General features: G+C 44.9%; 1 protein-coding gene across 1 annotated transcript in view; it reads right to left on the reverse strand.

The window, feature by feature from the left end:
• gda (guanine deaminase) overlaps positions 1–18,094 on the reverse strand; it is a 78,103-nt gene that overhangs the window by 49,759 nt on the left and 10,250 nt on the right. Inside the window, exons 4-5 of the mRNA XM_063049023.1 lie at positions 17,032–17,119; positions 13,119–13,224 (exon numbers count right to left, since the gene is read on the reverse strand). Coding sequence (XP_062905093.1) covers positions 13,119–13,224; positions 17,032–17,119 — 194 coding nt within the window. The remainder of the gene's footprint in view (positions 1–13,118; positions 13,225–17,031; positions 17,120–18,094) is intronic.

Here is an 18,094-nt window from a genome sequence, read left to right on the forward strand (position 1 = left end):
GTGGATACATTGTAAATATAGAATTGTCCTTTGATCTTTGTCATGTAATACTGGGTTGAACACACCTCTTCCTCCAAGGAGTGTTTCATTTTTGTTGAATAAAAGGCTACTTCAGTGACATTGTTCACATTACAACATCACGAGCTACTCAGTGTATGTGAAAGGTCAGTGCCGCTGATTTATGGTTTAGTCTCAGTTTAGGTTCAGATACCTGTGAATGAGCTTTGAACTTCAATCCCTAGATCAAGCAAGCTCTGCCCAGGGAAAAGGGAGAACATCTGGAACTAAGAGACAGCGAGAAAGGCGACAACAGAAGCTGCATGTAAAGGCAGGCAGGCTATAAACACAAGAGAGTCTTCAAATACTGGAAATCCAGAGCAACACACACAAAATGCTGGAGGAACTTAGCAGGGGAGTCAGCATCAATGGAGAGGAATAACGAGTCGATGTTTCATCAGCCCAGGAACGTTACAGTCAAAAGAGCACTGCAAGAGTGCAGTCACACTTGTAACAGCTTTGGCTGCTGTTGTTTTTATTTCAAGACTCACAGAGTACCTGAAAGTGAAGGGTGCAGGAACACTGTGTGGAAAGTGTACATTAATTACAGATTCTGTCTGGTTTTGGGGCTACTCCACCAGCAGTAATGGTACTTGTTATGTTACGTAACTCCAACACATTAAACTAATGCAAAGGAAAACAAGAGAGCCAAGAGATGAGAGTCTTAAGTTTTGTTCTTTGCTTTAAGCGAGGCACATGCATATCAGGTGGTGGCATCATGATGTATGCAATTCATTTATTTTTGTATATAACTCGTATTGAATTATTTAAACAACAAGAATGCTTAATCAAACAATATGTTTACAATATTACTCAAATATTAAAGGTGCCACTGCTGACTGTAACATCAAACAGCGAGTTGTTGGTCTCCCCTCTTGCTGTAGCATGACTGATATCTTTCTCTCCCTTGTCAGTGAGAGAGAGCCTGTGGCATGTCGAACTGTCAGGTGAACAGTGGATTTTGATGGACTGCAGACCATGGGCTCTTTGAGGGCTTTGCTGAAGCAGGCGGGGGAGAGTTGATGCTTCACTGCTGCTTGTGCATGGGAGGGGGGAGCAGGGAGTGAGGCTTTGGGGTTCTAACATTTTCCTGTCATTCATTATTTAGGGTATTTCTTTCGTTTGTGTGGATGTCTGCAGAGAGTATGAATTTCAGGTTGTATATTCTCTGATATTAAAAATGGAAGTATTGAATCACTGATGTTACTGAAATATTACATATGCAACAGTACTAAGCAGAAAGTTCGAGATGATTGTACAAGCACAGTAAAACTCTAAAACTTGTCAATCAGAGCTAAATCTAATTCTAGCAGTACAAGGGCTGATGTTGATAATTGGCAACTGTTATAATGCAGGAAATATTATTGCCATCTGTAACAGTAGTATTGCCAACAGCAATATCCCTGAAACAAAAATGTGTCGCAGACAACGGTGTTGATTTTTAATGCAAGATAAATATTAGGCAGGACACAAAGCAAAATCTGTGTGACCAACATATCCTTTGATCCCTTAATATCCAAAAATCAATCCTGAATAAATACTGTGATCAAGCGCCATCAGCTGCCTTTGGTAGAAAATTCCAAAAACTCATTAGACTCCACGTGAAGAAGTTCCTTCTCTTCTCTGTCCTGAATGGCTGGGCTCCTTATTGTGAGACAGTAACTGCTGACTCCTGACTCATCAGCCAGAGAACACATTATCCTTGCGTCTACCCTGTCAGACCCAACAAGAATTCCAAACTTGAGAAAGTATAGACCCAGCCTGCTCACTGTTTCATTGGACAAAGTACCTACTATCTCAGGAATAAACCTGGTGAATATTCTCTGCCCTCCCTCTGTAAGTACATCCTACTTTACACAGGGAGTCCAGACCTGTACACAACTTTCCAGGTGTACTCTTACTCATGGTCCTTTCAATTGGAGCATGGCGCCAAACCCTCTTGCAGACCTTCATTTCCTGGAAATTTATCAGTTTTTAAAACATACTTAGACTTATAGACAGGAGTACTGCAAACTTCTGGGACATTCGTGGACTCAAGGCCTTAAGCCACAGTGTCACCTGTCAGCAGTCGCCATGAGAGAGGCGTTGAAGCCGGTGCACCCCACTGGGGCAGTGAGGTGCGGGGTCCAGGCTGGAGTCGGTGCTGCCCCCAGTGTTCACTTGGCTGAGGACAGGCTGTATCGTGGTCGACTGCATCAAGGACTCAGGGTCTGTTCTATTTATTTTGCGCGACTGTATTTTACTGATATCTTACATATGCTTGCTAACTTGTATGTGCTATGTGTGCTTTGTGTTGGGCGTGACTGTTGGTACTGTGTTTTGTACCTTGGCCCTGGTGTAAAGCTGTCTCACCTGGCTATATTCATGGGCTTTCAGTTTGAGCTTTGACTGCCATGGCCCACTCACTCCTGTTTCGGGTCAAGTGAGTCAATTCATTGGTATTCATTTCCAGTTCTCTGGCTGCTGTCCCCATCATCATTTGTTTTTGCCTTCCTCTTGCTTTCTTCCCTTCAATCTTTCCCATAACTACCGTGCATTCTAACTTCTCTTTCCTAATCACATGTCCAATGAAGTTACGTTGCCTTTTCATGATCTCGCACATTATTTCTCTTTTTGTGTTTGCTCTGTTCATGACATTATCGTTAGATATTCATTTCGTCCATGATATTCTTTGCATCCTCCTCAAAAACCATATCTCTGCTGCTACAATTCGTTTCCTCATGTCCAACATTCTGAGCCATATAACATAACTGGATGAATGTAACATTTTAGTACTCTGAGGCGGGTTGTCATGCCTAGTTTAGTATTGGTCAGTATCCTCTTCATTCTTGTAAAGGTATCTTTTGCCATCCCTATTCTTCTTTTGATGTCCAAGTTGCACCTGCCATCTGATGTCACCCAGCTTCCTAAGTAGCAAAAGTTCTGTACTTGTTTTATGTCTTCCTGTCATGGTCCGGTCTGTAAAGTCCGTATTCTGGTTCACAGTCCAGTCCATCGACCCTTCCTCCAGGTTTTCCTGTCTACCCTGTTTCTGTTCTTGTTGAGCTAATTGAGGCAGCTGATTCTCGTTGGGGCTGGCTGCATAAATACCTCCAGAGACGAGGGTGTGGCTGCTGGATTGTTCTTGTCCTTACTCCTTGCATCCCTTCCTCTGCCTTCTGTTTCCTCGCCTGAAGCCCTGCCTTGTCTTGCCGGTAACTCTTGCCTCGCCTGAAGTTCTGTCTTGTCTTGCATTGCCTGAAACCTTGCCTTGTCTTGCTGTCTTGTCCTGAAGCCACCCCGTACCTAGCTCCCTTCCTGTCCCTTGCCGCCGCTGGGTAAGTCAGGCCATCTTGCCATTACCCTGCGGTTGGTTCTGTCCCTTCCTGTTCCTTGCCTCCGTCAGGTAAGCCAGGCCGTCTTGCCATTACCTACGGTTGGTTCTGAACCTTCCTGTCCCTTGCCTCCGTCGGATAAGCCAGGCCATCTTGCCGTTACCTGTGGTTGGTTCTGTCCCTTCCTGGCCCTTGTCTCTGTCGGGTGGAGAACCATGCCCTGCCCAGGAGGAGCCTCCAGCCTCCAGCCCCAAGCCTTGCCTCAAGTCTCTAGCCTCTAGCCTCAAGCCTGAAGACCCCAGCCTCCTGCCTCCTGCCAAGCCTCTCCTCAAGTCTCTAGCCTCAAGTCTGAAGACCCCAGCCTCCTGTTTCCTGCCAAGCCTCATCTCTAGCCTCTAGCCTCAAGCCTGAAGACTCCAGCCTCCTGCCTCCTGCCAAGCCTTGCCTCTGGCCTCAAGCCTGAAGACTCCAGCCTCCTGCCAAGCCTCGCCTCAAGTCTCTAGCCTCTGGCCTCAAGCCTGAAGACTCCAGCCTCCTGCCTCTTGCCAAGCCTTGCCTCTAGCCTCTAGCCTCAAGCCTGAAGACTGCAGCCTCCTGCCTCCTGCCAAGGCTTGCCTCTAGCCTCAAGCCTCAAGCCTGAAGACTCCAGCCTCCTGCCTCCTGCCAAGCCTCGCCTCTAGCCTCAAGCCTGAAGACTCCAGCCTCATCCTGCCTGCCTGCCAAGCCTCGTCCTTGCCTAGTTCTGGGGTCCGAGCCAGAGGCAAGACCCAGGTACTATGTCCTTGTCCAGTCTCTGGCTCGGAGTCCAAGCCCGGGCTCCTAGCTCTCTTGTCCAGTCCTGTTCCTGGTTCCCAGTTTTCCTGCCCATGTCCTGGCCCTCGCCCTGTATCCTAGTCCTGTCCTTAGTACTTCAGTGTCTGCATCTTGCACTTGGGTCCATTCCTAGCCACCGTCCTATGACAGAACAATCCAGCCAGCCATGGATCCAGCGACACAAACACTGTTGTTTTCCTCTTACCACCCGGGGTTCCTTTCTGTTAAATACCCTCCCACCCACCCAGGTCGTCCATAGTCTGGATACCCTGTTTGGTTGCCAGGAGGCTCCTGTAGAGGGGGGAACTGTCATGGTCCGGTCCATGAAGTCGGTATTCCGGTTCACGGTCCGCTCCATCGACCCTTCCTCCAGGTTTTCCTGTCTACCCTGTTTCTGTTCTTGTTGAGCTCTAATTGAGGCAGCTGATGCTCATTGGGACTGGCTGCATAAATACCTCCAGAGACGAGGGTGTGGCTGCTGGATTGTACTTGTCCTTACTCCTTGTATCCCCTCCTCTGCCTTCAGTTTCCTCGCCTGAAGCCCTGCCTTGTCTTGCCAGTAACTCTCGCCTCGCCTGAAGTTCTGTCTTGCCTTGCATTGCCTGAAGCCTGGCCTTGTCTTGCTGTCTTGTCCTGGAGCCACCATGTACCTAACTCCCTTCCTGTCCCTTGCCTCCGTCGGGTAAGCCAGGCTGTCTTGCTTTTGCCTGGGGTTGGTTCTGTCCCTACCTGGCCCTTGCCTCCATCGGGTGGAGAACCACGCCCTGCCCAGGAGTAACCACGCCCTGCCCAGGAGGAGCTGCCAGCCTCCTGCCAAGCCTCACCTCAAATCTCTAGCCTCTAGCCTCAAGCCTGAAGACCCCAGCCTCCTGCCTCCTGCCAAGCCTACCTCAAGTGTCTGGCCTCTAGTCTCAAGCCTGAAGACTCCAGCCTCCTGCCTCCTGCCAACCCTCACCTCAAGTCTCTAGCCTCTAGCCTCAAGCCTGAAGATCCCAGCCTCCTGCCTCCTGCCAAGCCTCGTCTCTAGCTTCTAGCCTCAAGCCTGAAGACTCCTGCCTCCTGCCAAGCCTCGCCTCTAGCCTCAATCCTCAAGCCTGAAGACTCCTGCCTCCTGCCAAGCCTTGCCTCTAGCCTCAAACCTGAAGACTCCAGCCTCATCCTGCCTGCCTGCCAAGCCTCGTCCTTGCCTAGTTCTGGGGTCCGAGCCAGAGGCAAGACCCAGGTACTGGGTCCTTGTCCAGTCTCTGGCTCGGAGTCCAAGCCTGGGCTCCTAGCTCTCTTGTCCAGTCCTGTTCCTGGTTCCCGATTTTCTTGTCCATGTCCTTGCTCTCACCCTGTATCCTAGTCCTGTCCTTAGTGCTTCAGTGTCTGTGTCTTGCACTTGGGTCCATTCCTAGCCACCTCCTTATGACACTTCCCCATTTATTCTCAGCCTGCAGATAGGATTCTCTTTCTTTTTGGATATCGCAATACATTCTGTCTTTTTGCAATTGATAGATAGACACATTTTTACACTTCCTTCAACAATTATACCAATTAAGTTTTGCAGTTCTTCCTGCGTACTTGCAATTAACACAATGTCTTCTGCATATCTGAAATTATTGATGTTTTCACCACCAACTTTGATTCCCAAGATGTCTCTTATGTTTTGTAATATTGTATTCACTGTACACATTAAATAAGTCAGGGGAGAAAACATACCCTTGCCTAACACCTCTCTTAATTTTCGTAAACTGACTCACTTCTCCATCTATTCTTACAGTGGCAGTTTGTTTCCAGTACAGATTTCTGATTAGGCGGAGGTCTTTCGAAACTAGATCTGCAGTTTTCTGTAAAATTTCAAATAACTTATTGTGCTTCACTTTATCAAATGCTTTTGTGTAGTCGATAAAACAAACAAACAAATCCTTCTGCACTTGAATATCTCGTTCTGATAGTCTCCTTAACATCAATATTATGTTTCTTGTACCTTTGTCTTTCACAAAACCACGATGTTCTTTGCCTGTTACAGCTTGTATCTTACTTTTAGCTCTCATCATCAAAATTCTTACAAGTATCTTGGTGATATGACTCATTAAATTTACGGTCCTATGTCTCAGGCACCCTAACTATATGTATATGTGCCCTGGACTTTTGTACAGAACTGTATCCATAGATCACTTCTCTATTCTACTTCCTTTTCCATTCTAAATACCTTAGTCATCCTTTGCTTTCATAAGATTTTCTTTCCCAATTCTCAGGCCTTCTATCGCAATATTATTAATCATCCTCTTCAATTTAATATTATCCTTAAATTCTCTCATTAGCCGCAACTGGACTACTCATAGAACATAGAATATAGAATAGTACAGCACATTACAGACCCTTCGGCCCACAATGTTGTGCCGACCCTCAGACCCTGCCTCCCATATAACCCCCTACCTTAAATTCCTCCATATACCTGTCTAGTAGTCTCTTAAACTTCACGAGTGTATCTGCCTCCACCACTGACTCAGGCAGTGCATTCCACACACCAACCACTCTCTGAGTAAAAAACCTTCCTCTAATATCCCCCTTGAACTTCCCACCCCTTACCTTAAAGCCATGTCCCCTTGTACTGAGCAGTGGTGCCGTAGGGAAGAGGCACTGGCTATCCACTCTATCTATTCCTCTTATGATGTTGTACACCTCTATCATGTCTCCTCTCGTCCTCCTCCTCTCCAAAGAGTAAAGCCCTAGCTCCCTTAATCTCTGATCATAATGCGTACTCTCTAAACCAGGCAGCATCCTGGTAAATATCCTCTGTACCCTTTCCAATGCTTCCACATCCTTCCTATAGTGAGGCGACCAGAACTGGACACAGTACTCCAAGTGTGGTCTAACCAGAGTTTTATAGAGCTGCATCATTACATCGCGACTCTTAAACTCTATCCCTCGACTTATGAAAGCAAACACCCCAGAATATTAAGTGTGTCCAGGACGGATACCTGTCACAGTATGTGGACAGGCCGACTAGGGGGAATGCCATACTAGATCTAGTACTAGGCAATGAACCGGGTCAGGTCACAGATCTCTCAGTGGGTGAGCATCTGGGGGACAGTGACCATCGCTCCCTGGCCTTTATAATTATCATGGAACAGGATAGAATCAGAGAGGACAGGAAAATTTTTAATTCGGTAAGGGCAAATTATGAGGCTATAAGGCTAGAACTTGTGGGTGTGAATTGGGATGATGTTTTTGCAGGGTAATGTACTATGGACATGTGGTCGATGTTTGGAGATCTCTTGCAGGATGTTAGGGATAAATTTGTCCCAGTGAGGAAGATAAAGAATGGTACGGTGAAGAAACCATGGGTGACAAGTGAGGTGGAAAATCTAGTCAGATGGAAGAAGGCAGCATACATGAGGTTTAGGAAGCAAGGTTCAGATGGGTCTATTGAGGAATATAGGGAAGCAAGAAAGGAGCTTAAGAAGGGGTTGAGAAAAGCAAGAAGGGGACATGAGAAGGCCTTGACGAGTAGGGTAAAGGAAAACCCCAAGGCATTCTTCAATTATGTGGAGAAATAAAGAATGACAGGAGTGAAGGTAGGACCAATTAGAGATAAAGGTGGGAAGATAAGAAAGCTTATGGGGTGTTAGCTTTCATAAGTCGAGGGATAGAGTTTAAGAGTTGCGATGTAATGATGCAGCTCTATAAAACTCTGGTTAGGCCACACTTGGAGTACTGTGTCCAGTTCTGGTCACCTCACTATAGGAAGGATGTGGAAGCATTGGAAAGGGTACAGAGGAGATTTACCAGGGTGCTACCTGGTTTAGAGAGTATGCGTTATGATCAGAGTTTAAGGGAGCTAGGGCTTTACTCTTTGGAGAGGAGGATGAGAGGAGATATGATAGAGGTGTACAAGATAATAAGAGGAATAGATAGAGCGGACAGCCAGCGCCTCTTCCCCAGGGCACCACTGCTCAATACAAGGGGACATGGCTTTAAGGTAAGGGGTGGGAAGTTCAAGGGGAATATTAGAGGAAGGTTTTTTACTCAGAGAGTGGTTGGTGCATGGAATGCACTGCCTGAGTCAGTGGTGGAGGCAGATACACTAGTGAAGTTTAAGAGACTACTAAACAAGTATATGGAGGAATTTAAGGTGGGCGCTTATATGGGAGGCAGGGTTTGAGGGTCGGCACAATGTTGTGGGCCGAAGGGCCTGTAATGTGCTGTACTATTCTATGTTCTATGTTCTACATACCCCATAAGCTTTCTTAACTACCCTATCTACCTGTGAGGCAACTTTCAGGGATCTGTGGAAATGTAACCCCAGATCCCTCTGCTCCTCCACACTACCAAGTATCCTGCCATTTACTTTGTACTCTGCCTTGGAGTTTGTCCTTCCAAAGTGTACCACCTCACACTTCTCCGGGTTGAAATCCATCTGCCACTTCTCAGCCCACTTCTGCATCCTATCAATGTCCCTCTGCAACCTTCAACAATCCTCTACACTATCTACAACACCACCAACCTTTGTGTCGTCTGCAAACTTGCCAACCCACCCTTCTACCCCACATCCAGGTCATTAATAAAAATCACGAAAAGTAGAGGTCCCAGAACAGATCCTTGTGGGACACCACTAGTCACAATCCTCCAGTCTAAATGTACTCCCTCCACCATGACCCTCTGCCTTCTGCAGGCAAGCCAATTCTGAATCCACCTGGCCAAACTTCCCTGGATCCCATGCCTTCTGACTTTCTGAATAAGTCTACCATGTAGAACCTTGTCAAGTGCCTTACTAAAATCCATGTAGATCACATCCACTGCACTACCCTCATCTATATGCCCGGTCACCTCCTCAAAGAACTCTATCAGGCTTGTTAGACACGATCTGCCCTTCACAAAGCCATGCTGACTGTTCCTGATCAGACCATGATTCTCTAAATGCCCATAGATCCTATCTCTAAGAATCTTTTCCAACAGCTTTCCCACCACAGACATAAGGCTCACTGGTCTATAATTACTCGGACTATCCCTACTACCTTTTTTGAATAAGGGGACAACATTTGCCTCCCTTCAATCCTCCAGTACCATTCCTGTGGACAATGAGGGCATAAAGATCCTAGCCAGAGGCTCAGCAATCTCCTTCCTCGCCTCATGGAGCAGCCTGGGGAATATTCTGTCAGCCCCGGGGATTTAACCGTCCTAATGTATTTTAACAACTCCAACACCTCCTCTTCCTTAATATCAACATGCTCCAGAACATCAACCTCACTCATATTGTCCTCACCATCATCAAGTTCCCTCTCATTGGTGAATACCGAAGAGAAATATTCATTGAGGACCTCGCTCACTTCCACAGCCTCCAGGCACATCTTCCCACCTTTATCTCTAATCGGTCCTACCTTCACTCCTGTCATCCTTTTTTCCTTCACATAATTGAAAAATGCCTTGGGGTTTTCCTTTATCCTACTCGCCAAGGCCTTCTCATGCCCCCTTCTTGCTTTTCTCAGCCCCTTCTTAAGCTCCTTTCTTGCTTCCCTATATTCCTCAATAGACCCATCTGATCCTTGCTTCTTAAACCTCATGTATGCTGCCTTCTTCCACCTGGCTAGATTTTCCACCTCACTTGTCACCCATGGTTCCTCCACCCTACCATCCTTTATCTTCCTCACCAGGACAAATTTATCCCTAACATCCTGCAAGAGATCTCTAAACATTGACCACATATCCATAGTACATTTCCCTGCAAAAACATCATCCCAATTCACACCTGCAAGTTCTAGCCTTATAGCCTCATAATTTGCCCTTCCCCAATTAAAAATTTTCCTGTCCTTTCTGATTCTATCCTTTTCCATGATAATGCTAAAGGCCAGGGAGTGGTGATCACTGTCCCCCAGATGCTCACCCACTGAGAGATCTGTGACCTGTCTCAGTTCATTATCTAGTACGGCATTCCCCCTAGTCAGCTTGTCCACATACTGTGACAGGAATCCATCCTGGACACACTTAAACTCTGCCCCATCTAAACCCTTGGAAATAATCATGTGCCAATTAATATTAGGGAAGTTAAAGTCACCCATGATAACAACCCTGTTATTTTCGCACCTTTCCAAAATCTGTCTCCCAATCTGCTCTTCTGTATCTCTGCTGCTACCAGGGGGCCTATAGAATACCCCCAATAGAGTAACTGCTCCCTTCCTGTTCCTGACTTCCACCCATACTGACTCAAAAGAGGATCCTGCTACGTTACCCACATTTTCTGTAGCTGTAATAGTATCCCTGACCAGTAATACCACTCCTCCTCCCCTTTTACCCCCTCTCTATCCCTTTTAAAGCACTGAAATCCAGGAATATTGAGAATCCATTCCTGCCCTGGTGCCAGCCAAGTCTCTGTAATGGCCACTACATCATAATTCCATGTATGTATCCAAGCTCTCAGTTCATCACCTTTATTCCTGATGCTTCTTGCATTGAGGTACATACACTTCAGCCCTTCTGCCTTACTACCTTTACACCGTTTATTCTGCTTCTCTTTCCTCAAGGCCTCCCTGTGTTAGATCTGGCTTTACTCCATGCATTTCTTTCACTGCTCTATCACTCCAGATCCCATCCCCTTCGCAAATTAGTTTAAACCCTCCCGAACCATGCTAGCAAACCTACCTGCAAGGATGTTGCTCCCCCTCAAGTTCAGGTGCAACCCATCCAATCTGTACAGGTCCCACCTTCCCCAGAAGAGATCCCAATGATCCAAAAATCTAAACCCTGCTCCATGCACCAACTCCTCAGCCATGCATTCAACTGCCATCTCCTCCAATTCTTACCATCACTGTCACGTAGCACTGGCAGCAATCCTGAGAACGCCACCCTTGAGGTCCTGTTCTTCAGCCTTCTGCCTAGTTCCCAAAACTCACACTTCAGGACCTCATCCCTCTTCCTGCCTATGTCATTGGTCCCAACATGTATCACGACTTCTGGTTGCTTTCCCTCTCGTACCAGGATGTCGTGCACCCGGTCAGAGACATCCCGGACCCTGGTACCCGGGAGGCAACAAACCATGCGGGTGTCCTTCTCACATCCACAAAATCTCCTGTCTGCTCCCCTGACTATCGAGTCTCCAATGACGACAGCTCTCCTCTTCTCCATCCCACCCTTCTGCACCACCGGGTCAGACTCAGTGCTGGAGGCCCTGCCACTGTGGCTCACCCCTGGTTAGTCATCCCCGCCAACAATATCCAGGACAGTAAACTTATTACTCTTCCCAATATGCCAAGTTCTGAGGGATTAGCAATTGAAACAAAAACAGATTACAAAGAGTGAACATTTTGGTATGGTATTTCCAAATTTCTATCCTAGTGAATGCTCAGCTACATAATTAATAATGAAACTCTACTTCTGACCACAGCACTTAAAAACAATAAACCATATCAACAGAAGCAGCTCTGCTTTACATTTCAGTCAATGCTCAAGCATCAACCTGTTGGTATGATACCCCGATTCCCATTCCTGTCCTGATACATCTGTCCACGGCCTCTTCTTGTGCCCAGGTAAGGCCACCCTCAGGATGCAGGAACAACACCTAATAATCCGTCTGGGTAGTCTCCAACACGATACCATGAATATAGAATTTCTCCTTCCAGTAAAAAAAATTTGCCACCCTCTCCTCTTGCCCTATTCCCCATTCTTACCTCTTCTCACCCACTTATCACTCCCCCCCCCATGTCCCCTCCTCCTTCCCTTTCTCCTGTGGTCCACTCTCCTCTCCTATTAGATTCCTTCCTCTCTCGCCGTTTACCTTCCCCTCCCACTTGGCTTCACCTAATCACCTTCTAGTTAGCTTCTTCAGCTCCCGCCATCTTTTGATTCTGGCGTCTTTCTACTTCCTTGTCAGTCCTGAAGAAGGGTCTAGGCCCGAAACATCGACTGTTTATTCACTTCCGTACATGCTGCCTGACCTGCTGAGTTCCTCCAGCATTTTGTATGTAATGCTCAAGTTGTACCTTACTTAATAAAAAGAGAGATGTGGATTTAAGTGGTTCTTTTCAGCTGAGGAAGCACTTTTTTGCACCTGCCTGTAGGACACATGACAGCCAATCAGGACACACCGTACTCAGTCAGCAAAATGTAAAATTAATGGTCCATTCACTCCTTTCTGGAGGTATCAGTTGAGGGATGAATTTTGACCAGGATACCTAGATTAACTTCACTGTACACTGGTGAGACCCGACGTAGATTAAGGACTGCTTTGTCGAGCTCCTCCACTCCATCCACGTTAGAAAGTATGTCCGAGTGGCCAACCATTTTAATTCCAATCCCCTTCCCATGTCACATATTGATCCATGACCTCCTCTACTGTAACGATGAGACTGTTCTCAGGTTGGAAGAGTAACACCTCATATTCTGTTTGGGTGGCCTCCAACCTGGTGGCGTGAACATTGATTTCTCCAACTTCTGGTAATTTCTCCCCTCCCCCTTCTCTCCATCTCCATTCCCTATTCCGGCTCCCCTCTTACTCCTTTTCTTCTCACCTGCCCATCACCTCTCTCTGGTGCCTCTCCTCCTCCCCTTTCTCCTATGGTTCACTCTCTTCTTCAATGAGATCACTTCTCCTTCAGTCCTTTACCTTTTCCATCCATCACCTCCTAGCTTCTCACTTCATCCTCCCTCCCCAATCCCCTTACCTTCCACTCACCTAGATTCACCTGTCACCTTCCAGCTTGTACTCCATCACCTCCCCCACCTTCTTATTCTGGCTTCTTCCCACTTCCTCCAGTCTCAGCCCAAAACAGCGAACTTATTCCTCTCCATGTACGCTGCCTGACTTGCTGAGTTCCTCCAGCATTTTGTGTGTGTTGCTATAAACTTTACAGCAAGGGATGATCTTCGGAATTTGGTTGCCAAGTGAATGGACAGGGAGTTGTTTGAAAGTTCCTCTGTTTGATAAACTGGGGAGACTCAGAAGTAACACATTACCTTTCTGTTTCCTTTACTGATTCCTCTGTTGCTTCATTATACTCAGTATAAGCGACGTTATTGTCCATGCATACTTTACCCACAAAAGCTCGCTGGCCAAATTTATCTGTATCAAAAAATAGAAAGAAAGGAAGCACTAATTTCTCAAAGTTTGCTAATGGTGGAAATGTCTTTTTTGTTACTCTAGCATAGTGGAATCGTTCCTGATGAAGGCATCAGAGAGGACTCACCTATTCTTCTTCAAGATAGCTCTTAGGAGCTTTGTGTCTAACTCAAAGAACAGAAACAGCCTTAGTTGAACAATCATCTGAAAAGCTGCCCACCCAGTAATGTGGAAGTCCCTTGGTGCAGTGTCAGCTTCATGAACAATGGCTGCCAATAGACGTGGCTAATTTAGCAGCTCCCTGCTGTCCTGAAGGCAAGGAGATTGAAGGTTCAGTTCTCCAAAAATGAGAGCACTCAGCAGAGCTGAGATACTATAATGTGGAAGGATTTTTGCACAGTTGGAAATACTGCTTTTACTGATGATACATAAACTGAGGCTCTTTTTGCTCTATGAAGTGGGCATAGATGTTCAATGGCAGGGTTCTCCCTCTGTCCTCGTAAATACACAGTATATCCCTCAGGAACATCATGATATAATATAATTTGTGGAAGCTTTCTCGGGGTAAATTAGCTGCCATTTTGACTACTTTTCAAAACTACCTCATTGATTGAAGCTGGCCATTTGGCCAATCTACCTTTGATGCTCGACTCAAGCTGCTCCCATGCCTCCTCTTCAAAACCACCATCGTAGCCTTTTTCAGCGGCCCTAACGTGCATCTATGCTATTCAGTGCAACCACTTCCTATGGTATCAGATTCCACAGCCTAGCTGGGTCACTTCCTTAGCTCTTCCCTCTTCCAGAATTCTTTCTGTCAACCAGCTTCCCAATGCTCTCAGGCTTACTGGTCTAATTACTCACTCCACTGCTCTGCTCACCACTCACCCTTCCAGCTCTTGTTCCCTGTTCTGACCCCCTTTTCCTGATCCTTTCTCTACTCCAACATAATCCTTTCTCCATCTCTCCAAACTCCACCGCACCAACCAATAATGCCCTGGCATGGTCGTTTGTCAGTGTTGTCAGGCAAGTTTTAAACTGGAATGGCAAACGAATATGAGCCTAAGCAATGTAACTAGGGAGAGAGAAAAATGAGGACAGGAATGAAAGAAAACAAGGGCCACAGTACAAAAAAAAGAGTAATATGATTAAAACTAGCAAGAAGGCAATACTAAAAAGCTTTAAAAACATAAAAAAACCTACAGTGCATCAGTATCAGTGCATAAAACATTTGTCATAAGGTAGATGAACTAACTGCACAAAGTGAAGGGAAATTATCTGATATTCATTAGGAGGACATGAATGTAATGGGTTAAAGCTGGATGCTTGATATTTACCTTTCAGGGAGGATACACAGGAAGGGGAAGATAGTGGGGCAGTGCTATTAATAAGAGGCAAAATAAATATGGGTATGAAAGAATACCTAGGAGATGCTGAGTCACTTTGCGTAGAGGTTAAAAAAAAAGACACTGGCAGGAGTTGTGTACTGACCCTAAATGGTGTAGGAAAGGATGTAAGTCAATGGTGATGCATGAAAAAGAGCTATTATGGGAGACTTCGACCTTCATGTAAATTGGGTTAATCAAGATGAAATAGAGAGCTACAGAAAGTAATTCAGTGTCTGCATTTGGGATAGTTTCTGAGAACAATATGCTATGGGCCAACCAGGAAAAAGGTTAAGATCTTCTCATGAGTAATGAGACTGGGTTAATAAATGACACAAGAGTAAAAGGTTCCCTGGAAGTTAGTGATAAGATATTCAACTTTCAAATTCTGGTTGCGGTCAAGAGCATAGGCTTGGAAACAACTATGTTTAACCTAAACAAATGGAATTACAATGGAAAGGGAGTGTTGGTTAAAGAGGGTTCAGGGAAGACTATGGGCACATGATGACAGGGACTTGAAAGAAATAATTCAAAATCCTCAGTAAATCTCTCTCATTGGAGGAAGCGTAAGTTAACCATGTCTAACTGCAGAGGTTAAGAATAGTATTAAGTTGAAAGCGAAGTAGTCCTTAACCCTATGTCAGTCTACACTGGTGAAATGGTAGCAAAGAGAATCAGCAGCATTAAATTCCTGGGCACTTACATATCAGATGATCTATCTGGGGCCCAGCACGCAGATACAAATTACAAGGAAGGTGTGCCATCATGATGGCTTAGATTCTCACCCAACATTTCAACAAATTGTTTATAGATGTACTGTAGAAAGTTTATAACTGTGAGTTGTATCCTGGTCTGGTGTAGTAAATGGCACATCCTTCCCAGCATCAAAACTATCTGCCCCAAAGCATTGCCTCAAGATGGCAACATCTATCATTCAACATCCTCACTATCTAGACCAGACCAATAGGCAGGAGGTACAGAAACTTGATATCCCACAACACCAGTTTCAAGAACAGCTACAGTACTTCCCTTCAACCATTCAGTACTTGAACCAACCTGTGCAAACTCTCATCACAACTTCAGTACAACAATACTGTGATCACTTTGACTACTTTGCACTACAAAAATCTTTAATTTCTGTTGTAATTGTGCTTTTCTTGCAAAAACTGTACATGCTTATGTATATTCAGTTTATGTTTTTCTTGTGAATGTTGTAAATGTGAAGCTTTGTGCCTGGGATTTTGCTGAAAGCAAGTTTTTCATTGCAAGTGTGCATATACATTCAGTGACACTTCATCAGGTACCTCCTGCACCTAATAAAGTGGCCACTGAGGGTATGGCCGTGGTTTTCTGCTGCTCTAGCCCATCCACTTCATGGTTCAATGGCTTGTTCATTCAAAGATGCTCTTCTGCACACCACTGTTGTAATGCATGGTTATTTGAGTTACTGTCACCTTCCTATCAGCTTGATTCATTCTGGCCATTCTTAAGTAAAGTCAAGTCAAGTGAAGTTTACTGTCATTTAATGACATACATGTATATAACATTAATAACCATATAATGTATATAGAAACAAGACAAAGTCTCTTTGAACCAGGGCATAAAGCACATAACACATGATAACTTATGAAGGTAAGGATAAAATCTACTGATGAATCACACATAAATAACAAACTAAAATGCATTAATATTAAATATTGTAGGGTACAGAACAGATTAACTGGTGACACTTTGAATACAATGTGGCCAGGAGTTCAGAAGCCTAATGGCCTGGGGAACTGTTTCTCATCTTGACTGTTCTTATTTTTGTGCATCATAGTCTGCTGCCCAACGGCAGAAAGTCAAAGTGGATGACCTCTCTCACTAACAAGACATTTTCACCAACCGAACTGCCACCCTATGTTTTTTTTTGTGTTTTCCACACCATTCTCTGTAAACTCTAGACACTGTTGTGTGTGAACACCCCAGGAGATCAACAGTTTTTGAGATAATTAAACATCTCTGTGGAGTCTGCGGAACAAACTCAATGGGCCAAACAGCCTAATTCTGCTCCTATATCTTATGATCTTAAGGCTTCTGTCTGGCACCAACAATCATTCCACGGTCAAAGTCACTTAGATGACGTTCCCCCCACCCCCCCCCGCCCCTATTCTGATATTTGGTCTGAACAACAGCTGAAGCTCTCGGCTGTCTCTGCCTGCTTTTATGAATCAAATTGCTGCCACATGATTGGCTAATCAGATATTTGCATAAACAAGCAGGTATACAGGTGCACATAATAAAGTGGCCACTGAGTCTATATACTTGTGCATTTGACAATAAACTTGAATCTGACTTTGAAATCCTTTAAAGCTATTCAGGTGCAGACATTCACTAGATTGTGTAGTTGCTATCTATGAAATGAATAGATTTGGGATAAACCTCTTACCAATGATGTCACAAAGCTTTAAAGATGAATCAGTATGGATGGTTGCAAAGTAGCATGCAGTAGTTGTGCCATTTCTCAGCGTTCTTTTCTGTTGAATAATGAAGTTGTTATTAGTGGGAAGTTTGTTCTTACTCTTCTGCCCTTTCCAAGCTCTCTCTTGTTTGAGTAACAGAAAATCACTGACGGGCAAAGAATGTTACCTGCAAATTCTTTCTTCATCCATTGGACTAAATACAGCAAAACGTAGTGCTGGATTCACTGTGATGTGTCAATATAAATGCACTGAGCAAACCAGATGGAGCTGAATTTATAGTCATTTGTTTTTATACAGATTTTCGTGGGAAGGTTACAGTGCAGGAAGAAGATATTCAGCCCATCAAGTCTGTATCAATTTTATGGAAGAGAAGTTCAGTTGCTCTCACTGTCCCATCCTCTCTTCATGAGCCTGTTTAATTTTCCTACGACCAATTTTGAATCACAGCATTGAATCTACTCACTAATACCTCCAGGAGCACTTTCCAGAGAGTAAAAACATTTTTCACTGTCAACCTTGGTGCCTCTACCAGTAAAATTTACCCCCTTCTGTTCTAGTTGTTGACCCCACTGCCATTTGGAATTGTCCACAAGTATGTAGCCCCTCATTTCTGGAACAGGCCATTTGGCCCTATCAGTCTGTATGGGGGTTTATCTTTCACACATATCCCTCTTGGTCTCACCACCTTCAGTAAACCCTTCCAGCTCTTTCTTCTTTGTGTGTTTATGCAGTTTCCCCTTAAATATATCCCTGTTATTTTCCTCAAATGTTCCAGTCCATTATAAACACTCAACACATCAAGAAATATCTCAAGAATTCATTATTGGATTTGTTCATGATTTAATATTAACAATGATCTTCCATAAATGGAGACATTGCTCCATTAACCTGATTACACCTTTCACTTTTCTGATGAAAGGAGCCCCAGCCCATTCAGTCTGATAGTTCCAACGCTCAATTTCGCTATCACCTTGTGATAATTTTTGTTGCTCCTGCTATTCATTTATACTTGTTCTGTAACATGCAGCA

Source organism: Mobula hypostoma, chromosome 5 (genome assembly GCF_963921235.1).
Source record: "Mobula hypostoma chromosome 5, sMobHyp1.1, whole genome shotgun sequence".
Lineage (NCBI taxonomy): Eukaryota > Metazoa > Chordata > Chondrichthyes > Myliobatiformes > Myliobatidae > Mobula > Mobula hypostoma.